At 41.0% G+C, this 20,519-nt stretch overlaps 1 protein-coding gene across 4 annotated transcripts in view; it reads right to left on the bottom strand.

The window, feature by feature from the left end:
* Positions 1–497: 497 nt before the first annotated feature.
* fermt2 (FERM domain containing kindlin 2) overlaps positions 498–20,519 on the bottom strand; it is a 36,894-nt gene continuing 16,872 nt past the window's right edge. Inside the window, exons 4-17 of one of the 4 annotated variants that reach the window (XM_004540347.6) lie at positions 16,882–17,010; positions 13,674–13,706; positions 11,841–12,066; positions 11,610–11,712; positions 11,142–11,249; positions 9,052–9,186; positions 8,455–8,504; positions 7,769–7,893; positions 7,478–7,584; positions 7,181–7,396; positions 4,795–4,815; positions 3,444–3,568; positions 3,166–3,307; positions 498–2,801 (exon numbers count right to left, since the gene is read on the bottom strand). In XM_004540347.6, the coding sequence (XP_004540404.1) occupies positions 2,628–2,801; positions 3,166–3,307; positions 3,444–3,568; positions 4,795–4,815; positions 7,181–7,396; positions 7,478–7,584; positions 7,769–7,893; positions 8,455–8,504; positions 9,052–9,186; positions 11,142–11,249; positions 11,610–11,712; positions 11,841–12,066; positions 13,674–13,706; positions 16,882–17,010 (1,694 nt within the window). In that variant the 3' untranslated portion in view covers positions 498–2,627. The remainder of the gene's footprint in view (positions 2,802–3,165; positions 3,308–3,443; positions 3,569–4,794; positions 4,816–7,180; positions 7,397–7,477; positions 7,585–7,768; positions 7,894–8,454; positions 8,505–9,051; positions 9,187–11,141; positions 11,250–11,609; positions 11,713–11,840; positions 12,067–13,673; positions 13,707–16,881; positions 17,011–20,519) is intronic. The other 3 variants (XM_004540349.5, XM_004540350.5, XM_004540351.6) reach the window with 3 other exon arrangements.

The following is a 20,519-nucleotide window of genomic DNA, read 5'->3' as shown; positions in this document are numbered from 1 at the left end:
TAGCCAAGCATCTCACTGCTGCCGTATTGTAGATCAGTCTCGGTAAGCGTGGCTGTAGATATCATCCGTAGTGCTGCATTAACATTATCGAGCAGACCTTCTGAGGCCACTTCTGCTACACTGCAGTAGTGATGTCGCGGTGGGAAAGCTCCACTTTACACAGTCTGCATTTGTTTACTGTGAAATGTTTTCACTTTTTAAAAAACCTGTTTCCATTTCCTTCCTTCTTCGTTTTGCCGTTCGCGCTAGTTTCTTCTTTGTAGTATTGAGTGCAGTCTTAGCAGAATATAGCTTACTGCAGTGTACTGCAAGTACAAGAAACACACTTGTGGGTTGTTTTTTGTTTTTGTTTTTTTAGAATAGGACGTGTGGACAATAAAATTCCGCGTCGTCGAGTATAACGACGAATTGTTGCAGCCTTAATGTCATATTTTACTTTTGTGCAAATGTTATATTGTAATGGCAAATTATGTCAAATCAAGGACAGATACAGGTAATTAAATAAAAATTATTTTATTCATTTTTTTAAATAAATGCATTTTTACAGTCAGAAAACAGAACAGCAGGACATGCACTGCTACTCTTGACACTGAAGGCAAACAAAAAGTCAGAGAAATTAAAAATTAACAGAACAGTTTTCGCTTACCTCTGTTCTTTTTTTCTTTTTTTTTTGCTGATTTGTCTCTCCTTCATATGGACATTATTTAATTGCACACTTCAATTGTGTCAAATACCAGACAAATAGTAAGTAGTGAAGTAACCTAAAATGGCATAGAGTCAAACTTGCAGCAAAAAAAGCACATCAATGACAATGTCAGTTCTTTTTTTAAATGAGCTAAAAATGACAGAGCTACAAATGGAAATGTAGAAGAGAAAGCAGAAATGGGGGGAGACAGGGCACAGTGAAAAAGGCTTGTGTATCTGTATTTTAGAAAAATATATATACTCAACAGAACTTCTTAACCAAACCTGGAGTTTGAGACTAGTGTTATCTTCATATATATTCACATATATCTTCATCTGAAACTCAGTAAGACTACAACATGAGCAGGCACATTTACTACACGTGTTGACAGATGGCTTACCTGCAAACCCCCAAAATGCAGAAAAACAAAACAAAACTGTACAATTCTATAAAAATGTTTGTGTTTTTTTTACATTAGTTACAAAAAAAATACTTCATTTACTGATCCTTCATACTGAGGACAGAACAAAAAAAGTTTGCATATTTATTTTTTAAACTCTGTGACCTTTTGCTGGTGTGTACTGATAATAACGATAACAACAACAACAATAATAATAATAGTAATAATACTATATGGTGTGACAAACAAAACAGCGTTAATGTAAAAGCCAGTACAAGGGATATGTGATAATGTCCCTCCTGTTATGTAGTGTACATGCACTACGCTATGAGACATCAGTGGTTTCAGATCTGAGGATGCCGTTCAAAGCTGACCTAAAACTGTGGTCAGAAAAAGAGCCATAAACAGATGTGTTAATGCTCTCTGGCATAAAATCTGTGCACTTTAAGCTTTGTCTAAACAGAAGACTGCTTACAGTTTGGAAAATATAAAAAGACATCATGTTTTAAAGGCATGTTAATTACCTTAGTTGAACATTCTAACTGAAAATTTTTACACCTTACTTTAAAAAAAAACTAGTAGGCGGTTGTAGTCAGCGCTACACTCTATCAACATTTCTGCAGCAAGGACATTTACATCAGCCGGAAACCAGATAACTCAAACCCACTTGATGCTCATGCTGTTGCACTGAACTGTAGTGTGCTCTCATTTTTAGCGGTCTATTAAATACAGAGTACATCTCACAATGTCAAACCTGTCAGCTAAAACATAATCAACAGAGAGACTCAACAGGAAGGACACAAGTTGTGAGGCAACGACAGAAATCAGAAGCAAAAAAATAAACGGAAAGTTCAGGACAGCTTATTCATAAACAGGACTATATACTGCACAAGTGCACTTACACGTGACTTCAAAGAAAAACCTTTCACAGAGTGGACAGGATGGACATGCAGATCTGATCGACTGACCTCTGCTGTTATAGATACTCTTGATAACCACCTTTTAGGATGAGTAACTGTAGGTCCCTGAGGCACTACAATTACATTTTTATCTACGTTGTTATGTCAGCCTCTTTAGTCCAGTTCCAAAAGAGAGAGAAAAAAGGAAAGTGAAAAAGAATAAGTGGGGAAAAAAGATTCTTTGGGATTTATTCTGATGTTTGAATGGTGTTAAAGGGTCGTCATGGACGTAAGTTGGTGGCCAGTCCAGGAGGAGAGGAGACAGGTGGTTGTAGGACAACAGACAAACTTAGCTTTCTGCTCAACCACTGGAGTTCATCTGAACTGCATCCACCACAATATTAGTGTTGCAACAAATGACCTTGTCAGCATTAATGCAAAAAAACCTCCAAAAAACTATGACCTTAAAAATAGCGTCAACCATGGCAATAGTCATGCTGCTCTGGGCTTTTCAGCGCAGACCTAAACAATTAAAAAGAAAAAGTAAAATAAATTCATATATTGAGGTTTCCCCCCGACCTCCAGCCACTCCCCCTCCTGGCCCCTGACCTACAATCATTGAACCCTGGCAGCCTGGAACAGCTCAGACCCAGCCGCTTGTCAGCTTATAGAACATTTCCTCATCTAGAGACTCATTCTGGTCCTTGGCACGCGTGGACAGGAAGATGTAGCCACCAATGAACTCGTGGACCACCTTACAGTCCACTTCGGCGCAGATGAATGAAAGACTGGGCTCGTCTGCAAATTCCACAGTCACCTGTGCACACAGAGCACGTCACATCAGTCACATCAGTCGTTTTTTGGCTGACATAGTCGTTTTATATGTGTGATCAGCTAAGCTAACATCACAACAAGCAATGCAAAGAACTTTCACTGTTGACTTCCACCCTTTTTACTAGATTAATAGATCAACAAATTCAAGTCATTCACTTAATTATCAAACACAATTAAACAAACCAGCAAAATAAATCCAAGAAGGTTAAAAGGAAGCTAAATTTGCCTCTTCTGTTTTATAACACTGTGTTAATTTTGTATCTGATCGAATCAGTGTGCCTGTCATGTTCCAATAATGTTTTTAAGAAGGTAATACTAAAGGTAAAGCAGTTATGTGGGTTTCCTACCATCTTGATCTCCCAGTTGACGTTCCACTGTTTCATGTTACTAAAGCGCCATGTCTTGATGGCATCTCCGGTGCTGGCGTCCATCCGGATCAAACGATTATAAGTGATACCGATCAGCTCCTCCCGCTTTCCACCCTGGAACCTGCAAAGAAGAAAAGAGTTAGAATCTATTGTGGAATGAAAGTGTGTTGATACAATGACTAAATATGTGACTGTCAGTATGTATGATGAGTTTTTTTGGATGAAGACACATCTTTAGTCAGTTGTTACAAACATACTTTGCAAGGAAATGAGTGATCCCAAACTCAGGAAGGGACTGCCATGCCTGGATAAAGCGCATCTTGGCCTCAATGAGACTCATTTGGGCCACATTCTGGTGGGCTTCAAGAATCCGGGCTGAAATCTGACAGAAACAAAACCGCACTCATTACACACATGACTTTTTTTTTTTTTTTTTTTATGTATTTTTTATTTACTCCCACCATTTAAAGTATTCACGAACATACACACTAATGACTGTAAACAAATGCATCCCACACACCACACTCTAACAACCCAATGCACCAATTTAACACACGCTTAAAGTGTAAACAAGCTGTGGTTAACCCCATAAAGCTTTCAGAGCAGGGTGTCAATAACCAGTGAACGTTCACAGTGAATGTCTACTACGTACAGCTAGAAAACAATTATGAATCCGAGTCTGCTTTAGAACCCAGACTGAGGTTAATGAGCCAACTTAAGGAAGCTTTCAGGGTGAACTGTGTGAATTGGCATGCATGTATTCACACATGTGTGCCTCCCTCCAGTGGTGCTACATGATTCTTAAGGCTGTAACCTAAACCTTACCATGAGCACAGGAGCAGAAAGTCAAAATGACCACATAGCCCAAAACAAGGATTCTACCATTTCTGTCAGTACACTTAGAGAATGAGTAGTAAACTCCCCTAAAGATAAGTAATCCATCATGGACTGATCATTTTATACATTAAAAAGGTTGCAGTGAAGCTGCCTGAACATCACAGCTTCTCTAATGCACTTGAAAAGCTTTAGTGGTCTCTGCCGGACTGCATTACAATAAAATACGTAAATTAGATTTACCGTGATGGATCACTTATCTTCAGCAGTCTGGGCTCTGCTTTACATATATTAGAAATACATGAACTAAAATAAGCATCTAACTAAAGGCTAAACATATTATTAAAAAAAAAGAAAGAATAAAATACATTAAACTATTCATCAGTCTAAAAACATTTTCACAAGGGTCTGCTCTATTACATCAGTGAGGCTAACGTTAAATGCTGCATATGGACTGTGTGTTAAATGAGCTAAAACATGCAAAAGACCTGCATGGTCCATTTGTTTCACTCAGTCTGTATATTTATAGCCCCACACCACACAGATGCTCACTTGATATAATTATGTGTTACTTTCTTATCTTGTACACCCCAAAGAACACTGTTAGAGTTAATAACAAGTGACATACAGAAACTATACCATCTACTATGGCGGCCACTATGACTTGCTATAGTTATTGTTAGGTTTGATAACCCAGATACATAAATTGTTCAGAGTTCAAACAATCATGCAAGTATCTAAAGCTTAAAACAGCAGCCAGTGGACACAACTTACCAAGTCCCTGATATAGCCTGGCTGAGGAGGAGAGGTAGGTATGGGAAGATAGATGGGAATGAAGGAGATGCATACAGATAGAAGGAATACAACGTTTGGACAAAGAGAAGAAGACAGTAAGATCACTGTTGAGAGAGGAAAGATTAAAAAAAACAACAACAACAATGCAGGACATGACTGTAATAACAGAAAGCGGGGAGGAAGGCTGTGGAGCTAAAGGGGCATGCAGCGTTCAGCCAGGAGGAGGAAAGTACAGCTGCAATCAAGGAAATCACACATTTTCACATAAAGGAAGTGGGCAGTGTAACTGCAGATTTTAGGTCAGATCATGCCTGCCTGTTCTTTGTAAACACAATGAGCCATTAAAAAAAACAAACCAAAAAACCCTGAAGTCAGTTTCTATGTAATATCTTTGTCAGCCACAAGATGGCGATGTGTGACAGCAGCAGTGAAAGGTGTTGGGCTTCTCCAAGCTGCAGGTCTTTATTTTCTGTTTAAAATAAACCCATTTATCCAGAAACCACCCTGACTCACGTAATCACAAAACTCCTGTGTGCGTGTATCTGGCTGGAGATGCAGCACAGAAGTCTACTCTGACAAATCTTGCAACAGGAAGTCCAGTTTAAGGGAGGTGGGGAGGGGCTGCAGCTGGCCAAAGAGTTAATGGGCTTATCCCAGACAGTTTTCCCGCGCAACATTCCCAAGCATGGCTCATTTCCGGATGTCCCACGCCCACTACATGTGTGTGTGTGTGTGTGTGTGTGTGTGTGTGTGTGTGTGTGTGTGTGTGTGTGTGTGTGTGTGTGTGTGTGTGTGAACAAGGGACTGTACACCATTACGCTTTAATGTTATGCCCAGGGAGATCATCTATTAGACTGTGTTTGAGTGCGAGACTGGATCTGTGCCAGAAAGGACCACAGACAGACACACATCCTGTGCTATTACTACTAATACTCAAAAAACAAAAAGGGGAAAAAAACCTTCCTATTTAAGCTAGCCCCAGTTCCATGCAATTATTTTGCTACAGAGTGTTTCTTTTCTGTAACCCCCCCAACAAAAAAAAAAACCCTTATCTATTTCTACACCCCTTTTTTGTCACTGGCCACAACTGCAGCTCTGATTAAGTTATACAGCAAGCATGTAAGAAAAATGTAAAGAGCTCTAAAATAGTGCAGGAAAAGATGAGCCAAAGTGAGCTAGGACTCTTCTCTGTCTCTCAGTGACATCAGGTAAACTGTAGGTTGGGCAGTGACACACATTTATGGCATTTTTACCTGACACTAAATCAACTCTTTGATTTTATTTTTTTTATCAGTAGGTTTTGTTATAGATGTGGAAGTAATTTCATGTGGGTGACCCCAAATATATTTAAGGGATTTCCTGACTAAACTAAGAAGATAGCGAGTCAGGCTCAAATAGAAAGACAGAACTGAAACTTTAAATTTGAGCTGTTGTAATTTGGGATTAACTGCTGACTTTTAGTACTGCTGTGTGTTTGATCTCTTAACATGCACATTTCCTCTATGAAAGGAGCATTAAAGAGAAACACTGCTTTGTACTGTGGTAACCTATAGGAAGTTTGCAGCACAGACTAACAAAGTCTAACTTCTCCTAGAGTGTCAATAATTTCTATTTCAACTGCTTTTAATAACATTCCTGGTTTCCTATGGTTCAAACCTGCCTAGATCCTTTCCTGTTCTACGTCCATTTTTACCCCTTTATTCCCTCATTTCTTTGAGCAATTTTTTTCCAGACATCAATGATACTTAAAGTTATGCTTCAGATAATATTTGAGTCGTCACCTGCTGTACCAGCAGCAGCTTCCCAACATCATTCTAGCCTCCTAGCACCACTGTATTTTCCTACTACGATAAGAACAAATCCAGATTGAGTGAATAAGCTACGAGAAGAGAACCCCCTCCCTCACCCATCCCTGACCATGGCAGCTGTGTACTCAGCTGTTCCAGGGTACACAAACACACAAATCTACATAACACTTGAGAACATTCATCGTTAATGATTAAATGTTACACCAGATTATAACGAGGTCCATAATAACGGGTTTTCTGATCCATTGCATCTGATATGTATCCATATGACTCTCTGCTCTTTAAGTCCTTTTTTCTACAATCACAGAGCTGAGAACGTGGTGGGTAGAAATGTAGAGAGGAGGAGTAGAGGAACAGGTATTTAAACAACTCAGATGTTAGGAGGACCCCACCTGGAATGAATCAGATGCTTTTCAACCTTTCAACCATGTAATCAGCTTTTCTAAAAACACACACTAGACTAGATGATAACCCTTTTTTTCCCCTTACCAAACATTTCTACCATTTTAACCTCCACATTGCTGTAAACAGATCCTAACCTGGACTACATGGCTTACCTGTTTGTTCTTGTACTTCTTCAGGTAGCGCGGAGACACCAGGCATTCTGGGTTGATATCAGTAGCAACTGGTTCAATGGGTAGGTCAGGGTTCATGTGCTGCATCTTAAGGAAGGACAGAATGTTCTGGACCTCCAGGTTGTATGAGCTATCCGCCATGGTCTTCCCCTTGGAGGCCAAGCGGCATGCAGCCATCCAGTGGGCGTACTGTTTCTCCTGGAGATGAAAAGTCATAATTAACCAACTCTAAAAAGGAATAAGACAGCGCATTAAAGGGTGCACCAACTTCAGCCTCACCGTGTCACACCGAAGCCAGATCTCATTCATGCCATCAGCCACAGGGATTAGCAACTTGATGTTGAATTTCTGACCAGAGATGTTAACATCTGGCGTTACCTCACAGCCTACAAATAGAAAAGCATGGTGCAGGCAGGAAAAAGAGGTCAAGTGTCAGAGCCTGTTCTTTAGACATGCAACCTCAGATTTTTTTTATTTGCAGGGAAAAAATAAATGGGCATGACATTGAGGGTTTTTTTTTTTGTGTGTGTGTGTGTGTGTACTCTTATGCAACTAGGGATGTCTCTGCACCTCTAAGATTCATTTGATGGGAAGGTGTCCCATGTGCCTCCTCTTTACTCTTGTAACAGGAAATTGTGATATCCTTGAATGTGCACCAGTACTGCTTGTAGCCCTTCAACGTCAGTTTCTTGGGTCTAGAGAGAAAAAAAGCGGAAGACATGTCAGAGTTCAGGTGGGAGAAAAAAAGAAAAAAGGAAAAAACAACCATTTTCTTTATTGGTGGTGAGGAGGAACAGCGGGGGAGGGGAGATCATAAGTACAAAGGAGGGGGAGGAAAAGAAGTAGAGCTTCTCAAGTGCAAAGTCAGCGAGATGAATAGGAAAGAAGCCAGCACTGTGGAAAACCATTAAAAGAGGAAATGCCTCTTGATATCATACCCCCCATTTTATGAGACAACCACCCAAGGGGCCACCTGCCTGTCAGCAAAAGCTTCAAGCCAAAAATGAATATGATTCGAAAGCTTGGTCCAACTATAATCACTCTAGATTTTTTGCCAAAGAATATTTGCAGGCTGAGCTTTCAGGTTGCCTTTTAAGCTCATAAAAAAATAGAAAAACAGGCTTACTTGGCCAGAGAATGGTCCCGCCATAGTCAACAGCTTTTGGATAAAATGTAATCTTGCATAGACTAACATGCAGTGTTTAGTGGTTTTGCTAATAGTAAAGGTGCATTTAACCTCATGGCACTGGACTTACTTGAAGACTTTAACATAGTCTGCTAGCTCAGGAATAGATGTGATGTCACCCTAGGAGAAAGGGGAAAGCTATTGTTAAAATAAGCCTGGAACACTTTAACATACATACATATATGTGAATAAAAGGAAAGAAAAAAAGGGAAAGGATTAAACACAAAACAATGACCTCACACTTGACTTTGTACATTTTCAATGTCATTGCTCAGCACAGTAAGCTGGCTTCTTATGTAATATCTCAGAGGTCAGTTTCCTCTGATAAGCTAAATACATGTTTCAAGAAGTTGTTGTAACAGTAGAGACATATTTTCAGTGGGGCCTTAGAACCCCCAGCTCTTTGTTAGATGCAGAGCTTTTGAATAACTGTGAAATTTTGCACTTCCAGCAAACTGTAGTGCATTGCATTGTCTTTGTGCGTTTCCTGTCATGTTTATGAGTGCTGATGAAAGGAGACTTCGTCACAAGTAGAAACAAAAGCACCTAACTGATGCCAAGATTTCACAATTGGGGAAAAACAAATTCACATAATGACGCCCATTTGGACAAAAAGGATGCAGGCAAGCCCAGTGCACACTCAAGCACCAGTGGTTTTGTCTCATACCAGTGTGTTGGAAGTCTTCCCTCCCTCCAAGGTAATCTCCAGATCTGACAGGGCTGCATCCACTTCATCCACCTCCTTCTCACTATTATTCATGTGGTTGTCTGATGACATGATTGACAGCTTGTTGATGTGGTACTGAGAATGAAACAAAGAGCGATGCTCTGGTTAAAAGCATGAAACCTGCAATCTATTACTAAAGTGTCCATTCCCTTAAAGCTTCCAGGTCTAAAATAAAACACTTGAGACACGGGGATTTAAAGAAAGTGTGAGGTGGAGATAGACTGTTAGCAGCTTGTTATCTGTTGCACCAACATGGTCAACAGTATTGCTTTTTTCTATAAAGTTTTGCTGTGTGCTACCGGTGCATAAACGCTCCAGCTACATCTTATAAAAAGGAAAAACAATCTGTGATAATTGCCATATAAATACTTTAAGATGTGATGGCATTTGTGTTAGCAAGTGCTGCCAGCATACACCACTGAGTTTACCAGCTATGCCGTTTTTTTTGGAAGAAGCTGAAGATAAAGAAAGTTGTCTAAAGAAGAGAAGTGTGCTAAAGTTACTGGTAAAGATTCACTGAGGTCAGGCTGTTATAGGCAATGAAATTGTTTTTACCAAGTGTATACTGAATGTAGGACTGGTGCAAGACTGTAGTAAGAGATTGTTCTCTATTACAAACCCCCCACAAACAAACCCATCAGTGAGTCACAGATACCAAATTTAGCTTGTAGATAAATGGTATTTATAATGTCACCCCATCAGCAACCCCCACCAATATATGAATGAACAGCTGTCAAGAAAGTGAGCGATACAATGCAGCGTTTGATAGAGATTTAGCTGATTTAGCTAGGATTTAGCTGGCTAAGGCTTCATATTGTAGGACAAAGAGCTTGCCATGATGTCCAATCCTCTGGCTCATCTTTAAAAAATGCAACTCTGTGAAGGAGTGTTTCCCATTTTTCTGTTTGTTTGTGTGATCATCAGAGTTACTTCTTTATCTGCTGAAGTACTGACTACAACCTGTGTCCCAAGTCCATGACTATGAGGTCAATCACTAATCTTGACCACTGATTACCTCATATTTGAGAACTACCATAGTGATACATCCGGGTGACAGCATGCTAAGTCCAGCCAGCTGCATACCAGAGTTGGACAATCATTGCTCTTTATTTAGACCTTAGTATCTGTCAACAGTGAAACCTAAGCTAAAAGCCAAGACTGAAACGCAGTAGTAGCTACTAAAGTGCTAAAAGATAGGCAGCAACAGTCTACCTACCGGCCCAAACACCCAACTTAGATTAGCATCTCTCCCAGTGCAGTGTAAGAAGAAACCAGTGAAGTGTAATTACAACTGGTCAGACGAAACAAACCTAACACCTCAGAGTGAAAGAGTGGGAAAAGGAATGTGAACAGGTCTACAAGACCTTGTCTTTCTGGGGTGGGTGGTCTGAGGTATGGGGTCCTGTGCTCCAAGATGCCCTATAATTACCCTCAGGGTGAAGACAGGGTGGCGTCCTCAGGTCTTGGCACCCACAGTTTATGGGGGTCAGAAATAGAAGGAACACCACCCCAATGGTACATGAGGAAACCTAGGGGTGTAAAAGAGCTTCAAATCTGTACATCACTCCCATTCGAGCCAATATCCATTCTAGCGACTGTCATTTCTACTGATCTACTTTGAACTTGTCTCAAAACCCAATAATCCAATGCCACCAGTGCCTTTAAAGTCCACCCAGACCAAAATTGTGTTTCTGTTTTACCGAGAGTCACGTAATAATTCTTGGGTTCAAACTGTTTGACGAGTACACTTCTGTAATAAGAACCTCTCTTTAAATCTAAAAGCCTATTTACTTTGTTATTAGTATGAACTAAATAGGAAACAATACACAATAATCAAGATTTAGCCTGCATGCTGCAACAGGGCTTTCAGCATTACAGCTTCACTCTGAGCTGCAATCCTATCCAATTCATTACCTTGAAGCTGAGAAGAAAGCGTGCCTTCCACCCAATAAAAAAAGGTCAGCGTTTCTTTAAATTTCATACCTTGCCAACTTAAACTGTATCAGTACGCAAACACTCAACCTTCTTACCTGGAGGGCAGCAAACATCATCATTTCCTCCTCTGTGCATTCAATTTCCTCCAGGAGAATGGCCCACTTGGCCTGTTCATAGAGCTGGTTCACTCGAATGGCATCATACTGTGGGCACATCAAACCATATTATTGAGCAAACTGGACAACTTTGAATACAGTGATGTCAAAGGTAAAGGTTGTATGAGATTAATGATACAAAAGTATCAAATAACTAGTCTTTCAAACGCCCCATTCAGGTCATCGGTACCAGATATAGAACGTAAGCTCTACAGGCCAGTGTTAAACAAATATTTTTACCCAAATCATGGCAACTAATGGCTGGATGTATCCCTGCTTACTTTATGATTATAATAACTTATATCTGGTGCTTTTAGGTTATGATGATACAGAGCTATTCAGCATGGCAGGGTCTCAATAATTATCTCAACTGACTACAATGTGCTGTGCTTTTTCTGTATGATTTACCTTTGGATTGAGGTCAAAGAAGCTGTGATATTTAAACCTCAGCAGCAGCACCTCATTCTCCTTTACATCCTGCTCCATGAGAGACCTGGACGAGTCCAGCCACCTGTACAAACAGGGATTACAGCTAATTAGAATATGTTATTTTTTCACACAACATGAAAGCAGTCTCTTGTAAATGTTGTCTGTTAATGACCTTTTTTTAACTAAACCACTAGGCAAAGTTTAACTCACCCCTGATTGATTTTGGCTTTGTCCAGCAGGGACTGGGGCTTGTACAGTTTGACCAGAATGTCTGGTGAGGAGATTGGCTGGCTCACAGCAAGGATGCTGGGATTGCCCTCTGACAGGGGACTGTCTCCGAACCAGGCGGAAGTTGGTGACAAAGGGCTGCCGTCCCTTGAGTCATAGGTGGGGGTCATGGTCTTACTGTATAAGCCTGGACTAGAGTAGATGCTCCCTGAAAAAAGATAACCATCAGTTACCGTATTCCCTTGCGGAGCCAGAAATACAAACCTAACACAAAAAACTTCCAAATACTGACACTCACAATCAAGTTAAGTACACATAAGTCACTAACACAGCATTGAGGGGGAAGAGTGAAGACTTCTCAGCACACGCAAATGCAGCCTAGCCTGACCAGTTAGTGGTCAAAAACACCATGTGACTACCAGCACAAACTTTGCAGATGAGTGACTTCAACACCACCCTCCTGCTGATGGTGGGGTAGATGTTGATCAGCATGCAGGTGATGCACAACATGATCAGGTTTACCCATTTACTTACAGACCAAAAGAAAAACCAGCAGGAATGCACTGCACACAGCAAACTACAGCACAATTTACCCACGAGAAAGAGAGAGAGTACAAAAATATTGGAGGAGAATACATTGAATATCTTTTAAACATGTTAAAGGAATATAACTAAATAAAAAAAAACCTTTGATAAACTAAGTGTCTAAGCAACTTAAATGCTGAGTTATATGTATATTTGGTCTGCAGTGTTTTAATTTGGGAGTCTGGCTACAAACAAAAGCCCCCAAAGTGAAGTTATTTGCATTTCCTGTTAGTCCAAGTTCCAAAGTATTTTCATTCCCCTCCATTCCAACTCTCCCTCTGTAGGGTCAAGCAACACTGGCTAAACCATTAAACCCCTTCTGAAATGAGGAAGTGGGCTTGGTTTCTGTATGTGAGTGTGCATGTGGATGTTTATGTTTGCAAACTGAGGTCATGAGAACATGTTGCTGGCTATGGCCTCCCCTTCCTTGTGGGGGAGGGTGATCAGTGGTTCTTTCAAGGTTTTCCTCCCAATGCAAAGTTCATCAGGTCAAGAAGACTTATCCTATCACCCGTAGGGTCCCCTGGGGAATGCCAAATATCTAGGGAAAGTGTGTATAAATTGAAAGCTGGAGTTCCATTAATAACACAAAGGAGCCTCCTCCATCCTGTTTATTGAATCTCAAATGCTGGTGCAAAAACAAAGAATGCTAACATGACTTTACTCCCTAATACTCCCACACTAGTGATTCATAGAGGGCTTAGATGGAAGGAGCAGGACCACCATCAGCTGTTGAGACTACAAGTAAACCATGGGATGGTGGTCAATAAATGAACTGTCATGGATTTGGTTTTTACAGCGCTCCTGTGTGGGCTGCTATTTGAAGCATGCAGATAGGATTATAAGCATGTGATTTTAATTCTGAACACAAGTTTATGGGTAAAAACACAAATGTCCTACATATAACTTGCCCGATAACAACCATCTCATATCTGCATACTCAAGCAAGTGATTGGCTATCCTGCAGGCACAGTGAGCAGGCCCCTGGAGTAGCTTTAAGAAAAGTGAGCAATGAGCTAATTGCTAAAAGGGCGCAAAGCCTTTGTCATGACACCACCCGAATCAGCTGACTTCCTTAGGAGGACCAGTCAGGTGACTCGGTTGCTAGTCTCAAATGCTACATATGTCATGTGACCTTAACACACCAGCTGTGGGGTGTAGAGAGGAATAAGGAGGCAATGCTGAGGAAGCAGTGCTGAAAAGAAAGGACAGAGGAAGGGGAAAGCTTACCTTTCACAGGTCCGATGTATATTATCTCAGAGGCTAGGATGAAAAGAGAAAGAGTAAGAAAAAGAAAGACAGGAAAATGTAGAGGGAAGGAAACGGGTAGAAATCAACTCAAGTGGACAGATTTAAGACACAGAAAACTCTACAGGCATAGAAGGAAACAGAGGAAAAAAGACAACAGTTGAGGAATACAAGAATGGGGTATATCTTTGGCATTTCCACAGACACTGCCAACTGCTAGCCTCAGAGTGGATGACTCAGTTTACCCTCTTCACAGAGGGAGATCGCCCTGGCATGACTAGTGAAGTTCTGCAGTTTCCATCCACCCATTCATAACCATCCAACGCAGCATGACTGATTGAAAACCCAGGCAAGGCGTTGGTCAGAATGACCCAGCCTTGCATGTATAAAGTGCAGCACATTTTTACAAAGTAAAGGCCGTTCGAGGTCTGTCATTCTCAACACTGACAAGACAGACGATTACAAACAGCGGGCATGCCAAGGCGTAGCCGCTCCACTGGGAGCTGCTGAACTGGCATCACAGGCAGCGTCGTGTCTATGTTCGTGTAACAACAACAGCTGAGGATGGTTTTTCTACCAAAAATGACCAATTACGTGAGGCAGGTCAAATGAGTGTGGAGACATTTCCTAAATAGTAATTTTAAATATAGAGATTGAGGTTTTGGAAAAAGATTGCCAGTCTACAAGTGGAAATAAATGGTCATGTACCCATTATGGACTTGTTGTTTAGACAAACACCCATTTCATTTGCTTCTGAGATCAGTGTGGAGCTCACTGTACAGTACACATAGGCTATTTTGCATGTGTTTAGGTACTCTATAGGCACACATTTCTTGTATGTATTTCTTTTACCGTTCTCGGCAGTAATAAATCAGTTAAAAAGACATTGAGAAAAAGGCAAAATGATCTGTTTAAAGCTTGAGTATCTCCAAAACATTCAATCGGACTCAAATACTTCAGAAAAGTGTTAAAATAACTGTCGCGTTCTTATGAATGGTATTATAATCAAATGTGTTGTTTTATCAGCTTATTGAGAAAATATAATAATCGCATTTAAAAAGGTGGATTGTGAAAAGACTAATAAAACTGTTGCATATTAATTTCCTGTAGATTGAATAATTGGTTAACTAAGTATTGCAGTTCTAAATGTGATAAAGGTCGTTCTGTGGTACTGATTGCATCTTTTCAAAGCCTTGTGATTTCTATCAGGAGATCTGGGCCAAGAGGCCAGCCCTTCCTCACGAGGGGACGGAATAACATCTTACAACTTGGCCATAAAATGTACTTTGACTGTAGCATGTGATCTGCGATCTGATGTGTGTGTGTGCGCTCACATACACACACACACACACACTCTCTCACACAAGGAGACTGGTGACAGTAAACAGATTCTCCACATTCCTACTGAAACTCTGTTTCTCCTCACCACCTAATACTCTGACCACATTCACCCACTGGGAACAAAATGTATCTAAACCAAAGGCGTAGAGGAGTGTGTAGCACACCCCTTAAAATGTGGTGATGCAACTCTGGGCATGGTCGATGTGTTGGGAAGTAACTGCTTTTTGCAGTTTCAATCACTCATTACGTTTAAATATATGAGTGAATAAATACACCGTTCACTCTGATCCACATAGGTTTGTAATGATACTAGAATTTTAAACTTGATACAAAGTAATGCTCAATAGCATTCTTAGTACCATGGGAGGAAAATAAAATAAGACACATGACTCTTTTCTACAAGATAAGAACTAAACCAACAATAACATCAATGTTATTTTATATATTTAACAATATCTTATATCATTTTAAGCAGTGCAAAATTTGAGGTTGTCTGATGTAGTGCTGTGCATCTGGTGAGTTGGCACCATCCTTTCATTGTTGATCAAATCGTACTGTTAGGGGGTAGAGCAACACACTTTTTAGACACAAATAATTGTGCTAGTCTAACACAATTTACACAGCCTATTAATGTCGGGCAGGTACTGATAACGATTCCTGCCTAGTTCCACCATTAGCATCATCATTAGCACCTTAATGATAACTTAACAGCAGGCTAATGTAGCTACCAGGTAAATGCTAATAGTTAAACAGCAAACTTTTATGAGTCCAGTAGCCAGGTTAATGTTTCTGATAACCGTTTAAAATGTCTTGAAATTCCTTGAAGTGTTGTCCAGTGTTGAACTTACTGTTCATGTGTTCAACTAGTGAGGGGAGGGGCTGTGTGCCTGCCTATCTGCAGCAGTGCTTTTTGAAGGTCTGTGTCAACTAGAGGAGGCAAAGACAGCACTGCCGGGTTGAGTATCTAATCTGAGAGCCATTTTTAGTATCAAATAGTATCCGAGTATCAATTTTTTTGACAACCCTAGATCCAAATCTGTATTTCAGGAGAATTTGTTTTTCACAATGAGTGTTCAGGCTGCTATCCCTGCAACTGGTGAGTCTATATAGTCATTCAGTGCACACAGAGCTGACTCTGCAGAGCAGAAAAGACTAATCGCACAAAGAGTCTCATTCACCCTGTCTGATGGTGTTAGCAGTTCTGCTTAATGCTAACTCTGTGACAGCAGTCTGTTTTGTTCTGCTCCTCCCTGCTCAGATGGTTGTAAGTCTCCCATCAGGAGGGAGGAGGGTCAGTATGACTGCACTCCTGTAGCCTGGTTTGGGTTTAAAATGGCAGCGTGACCAACTATGTGTGGAATCTCAGCCATTTTTAGTCCTCCCTGCCAAGGAATTGAGAGCGAGGGCTGTAGATCCCATGCAGGCCTCAAACTCACACATTCATATTTGGTCACGAGAAGCAGGGCGCACCAAACTCGGGTCATCTTAGTGTTTTGGGTGGGTGTTTTTTTTTTTTTTTTAAATCGCAAGTGCATGAAATACAAAAAAGAATCTAAGAAGCTTCATGGGGCCAGCACAACCTGCCATACAACCTGCTGTCCCAAGAAAATAGGAGCAATTGTTTTTCACAACAAAAGAAAGTGAAAATTCTTCCTGATTACCTAAAAACAGATCAGAATGTAAAAACCTAAATGGTTAGGTTTATACAAACTTTCAACTCATGGGTTGGGAATATGAACTCAAAAATACCCTGGCTTTATTCATCAAGAAATATTTTTGTTCCTAACAACTCCAAACTCAGTTGGAGTTCTTTAGGAAACATTGTTAACGAGCCATAGAAGCAGCTCACCTGATCCAGGTGTTAACATCGGACCCTCCAGTTCCAGATCATCTTCTTCTGTCTCCTCCAACTTTTTCTTCTTCTTTTTGGGATCACGGGGCTTGCGCAGTAGAGATAACTCCTCTGGGTGGCGGATATCTTTTGGGGAGAAACATTAAGAAGATCCATTCAATGTCACATAAGCATAAACCTTGACTAGCAACAAAGCCATTTGGACACAAAGACAGACAGGCTTGGATGTCATAGAGTCCCCAAAACCATACAGTAATTTGTGTTTTTTCAACTATAGGCTTGAAATAAAACCACATGACCTCAATGACTTTAAGCTGTATAGTAGGTGAAAATAGGGACACTAAACCAACCCAAATCTCAAAAAAAAAAAAAGTGAGAGGCAGAGGGGGGGGGGGGGGGGGGGGGGGAAGAAGGACAAAAAAGCAAAGGGAAACAGATGCAGACAGCTGTGCACATAAAGGGTGGAATACTGTAAATCCCTTTTCTCAGGGCTCTAACAAATCTTGCTTTAACTTTAATCCCCAGCTGAGACTGAGCAGACATCCTCCATCGCCCTCCTACTCCTCTTCCTTAGACAATTCCTCCAACACACATTAATAACACAATTCAGCCGACATTGGAGAATAGTAAGGTAGCGTTACTTTTACCCCCCTGCCCGCCAAAAACCCTCCCAAAACTATTCACAACAAACAGGTAATAAAGATGAAATGAACCAAACTGTAACTGCATGTATGCAAATGGAAGAGAAGTGTGCAAGATCCAACTCGGACAGTAAGACACCCGCCATATTGAATATAATGACTAAAACAGAGCAGTCTTTATTCCCTGGCTTCTCGCTCTTTTCCCTCCTTCCCTTGGGCCTGGAGGCCAGGGAACCATCACTCAGCAGCAGCAGAAATGATGTTTTAGGATGGCTTGGGGCGGTTCTGATATAGGCGGTGAGACGGCCAGAATGTGTCAGGACTAGAATAGATGGAGCTCGGCTAGAAGCAACGCACATCTGGACCCACAGCTGGACTTGGTTTTCTCGAGGATTCCATATTAACTGACGAGCACGCAGATACTTGAGAGCAATATTTCATATTTTTATGTAATCAAGTGCATAGCTATCCATTTTCTCATATCTATTGAATCAAATCATTTTTTTCAAGTAACTGAAGAAGGTGTTGTGGAAAGCACAGGCAGAAGGGTTGAGAGAACGTCTTGGCTTGATGTGCAAGCTTGTTTGGTTTGTGTAACTAAAGCAAAAGCATTCCAGGAGTTTTAAGAACTACCAGATGGGAGCTCACCCTTTCTCTGCCTCCCTCCTCCCCCATTCTCACTCTGCTGTAACAGACGAGCACAGTCCCCGTGCCCTTATACAGCCATGTGAGTTCCAGGCCTGCTGCTGCGCTTTAGCCCCCGAGGAGGCAAATATACACAGTAAAGTGTGTATCAAACGGCAAGTAGATGGATAGGACTGTGTCTTTTTGTGAGACATTGCAGAACCATGTGGCATTTAATTACAACCTAACTCTGTTTAATTGTTATGAGCCTATCATCAACACTGGGAACTTTTCCATATTATAAATATTAGCATGACAAACTCTGGGGGAGATAATGCATCTGATGTAATCGATCTCTATTATTTCAATGAAATGAGTTAACGCCATGTTTTTCAATTGTTTACACTACTTTTGAGTTTGTTGTCAAAACCAGACAGCTCAAAAACTTCATTTAATTAAGAACTATAAACATGTACACGTATGCAGCAGTGTATCTGATTTCTGGAAAAATCTGTGGCTGCTTAATAACGTGCAAATTTGTTCCACTAAAATGCACCGACATCCAGAAAAATTATCTACTCAGGAGATCATTTATGCTGCTCGTATGCATGATTACATTCTTTAGGTCACTACCCACCACAGTTAGTGGCCATAGGTGGTAGGAATGTAGATTATCTCCATAACTGTTGAAACTACATCAATCACCCTGCTGATCTTCTGCTCAGCTCTCCTCGTACTTGGCAACCAGGCTTCAAGACAGCTAAATGCCTCCATTTAAAGAAATACTTCACTCTTAACTCAGAGCAGGCAGTACACCCTTTTCTGGCTGACAACCATGGTCTTGGAAATGCCAATTCTCATCCCGGGCAAGTGTTGTAGTTAATTTTTTGCTGACATATTTCATACTCCTACGCTCATCACTTTTGGCTGGTGTCAGGAGGAGGAAAGAGGAGGAGGGTGATGGTCAGAATGCTTACAAAGGCTTGGTGGATTTTCATTTGCAGAAATGACACCTAGACAATAAGATCCCAATCTTCTGTCCTGCTGACTTGTGGCAGTAACCAGGCCTGAAGCCAGAGGAAAAGGATTGACTGGGAGCCAGCAGCGCATGCAAGATTTACTCTTTGGAACAGATGATTCACTGCAGTGAGTAAGACCAGCCGCAGAAGAATCACAAACATCATCACAGTCTAATTTTACAGCACTTAAGTTTGCCGTATAAACTGATATAGACCTACATGGGCAAAAAATTACAAAGGAATCATCTGGTTCCTGTGTTTCCCTTGCATACTCCTAAATGTTAAGAATAGGTGGTCTAGTTCCCACATATAGGCTTTACTTGGGCGGGCTGCCCAGGTATGTTAACAACAGGCCTAGGATATTTGGCGACTCGTTTTTTTGTTTTTTTTTAGTTCTGTTCTTTTTAGCTGCTCACCACCAAGCCGGGCCCTTTGCTTCACATGCTACCAGTCTGGTGCTGTAGCGGTCCTCCATATAAAATATGGAAAACCTTTCCCAGTGGAAAGGACTACAAGTGGCGAGGATAGTCCTTCAGCTCAGAAGATCTACTGAGCGCTGAAGGGCACTTCAAACCTGCACCTGTAACAGGTGGAGTGGAGAACTGGTTCATGCAGCTCCAAGCCAAGCTCACATGAGTTTCAGAACAGGCTCTGCTGTCACCACACATGGAAGCTAGATGTTGCAGTTGAGTCACAGGTCTAAAGACTCACACACACACACACACACACCATTTGCATTATATGTTTCAAGAATTGAGCTGATTACACATAAAGGAATGATAAACTTTTGGTGTTTATATTAAGTCAAATCATACTACGAGTTCATTCAGTTCTTAAAATGGCACAAGTCTCTTGTACTATTTTTCACTCTGGCTTTGACAATCTATACCAAACGGCCTTAGTGGCTTGGGAAGAGTGACAGTTCTCTTTCTCTGTCAGACACAAGGCTAAATATGTGCTAAAAGGCAACTCAGAAAGGATAATGATGCACTTACATTTAGGAGATGGAGCTGAGGCCAAACCACAGTACTCCTGTGTTATGACAACAGTTGAGAGCACATTTGGGCCCAGTCAAGCAGGCCACAGGTTGATGGGTCATAACTCTGCTGGACCAAAACGACAGAGCTAAGGTCCATACAAAAATCAGAAAGGTTTCTTGAGGACAAAGTGGTGGGACCAAAAAATTACAGATGTCTGCTTCAAAGTCACTCTTCATGTGAGGTGCTACTGACAAATTACTCATGAATCTGTTTTGCCAGACATTATTTAATGGCTCACTGTAACATTTCATTACTGGTGCTGCCTATTAGCCATTCCATAGAAAACCCTCTGTGTTGGTTTTCAAGCGCAC

Source organism: Maylandia zebra, linkage group LG19 (genome assembly GCF_041146795.1).
Source record: "Maylandia zebra isolate NMK-2024a linkage group LG19, Mzebra_GT3a, whole genome shotgun sequence".
NCBI classification, from domain to species: domain Eukaryota; kingdom Metazoa; phylum Chordata; class Actinopteri; order Cichliformes; family Cichlidae; genus Maylandia; species Maylandia zebra.
The sequence above is the reverse complement of the archived record's forward strand: the minus strand, read 5'-3'. Positions and strand labels throughout refer to the sequence as shown.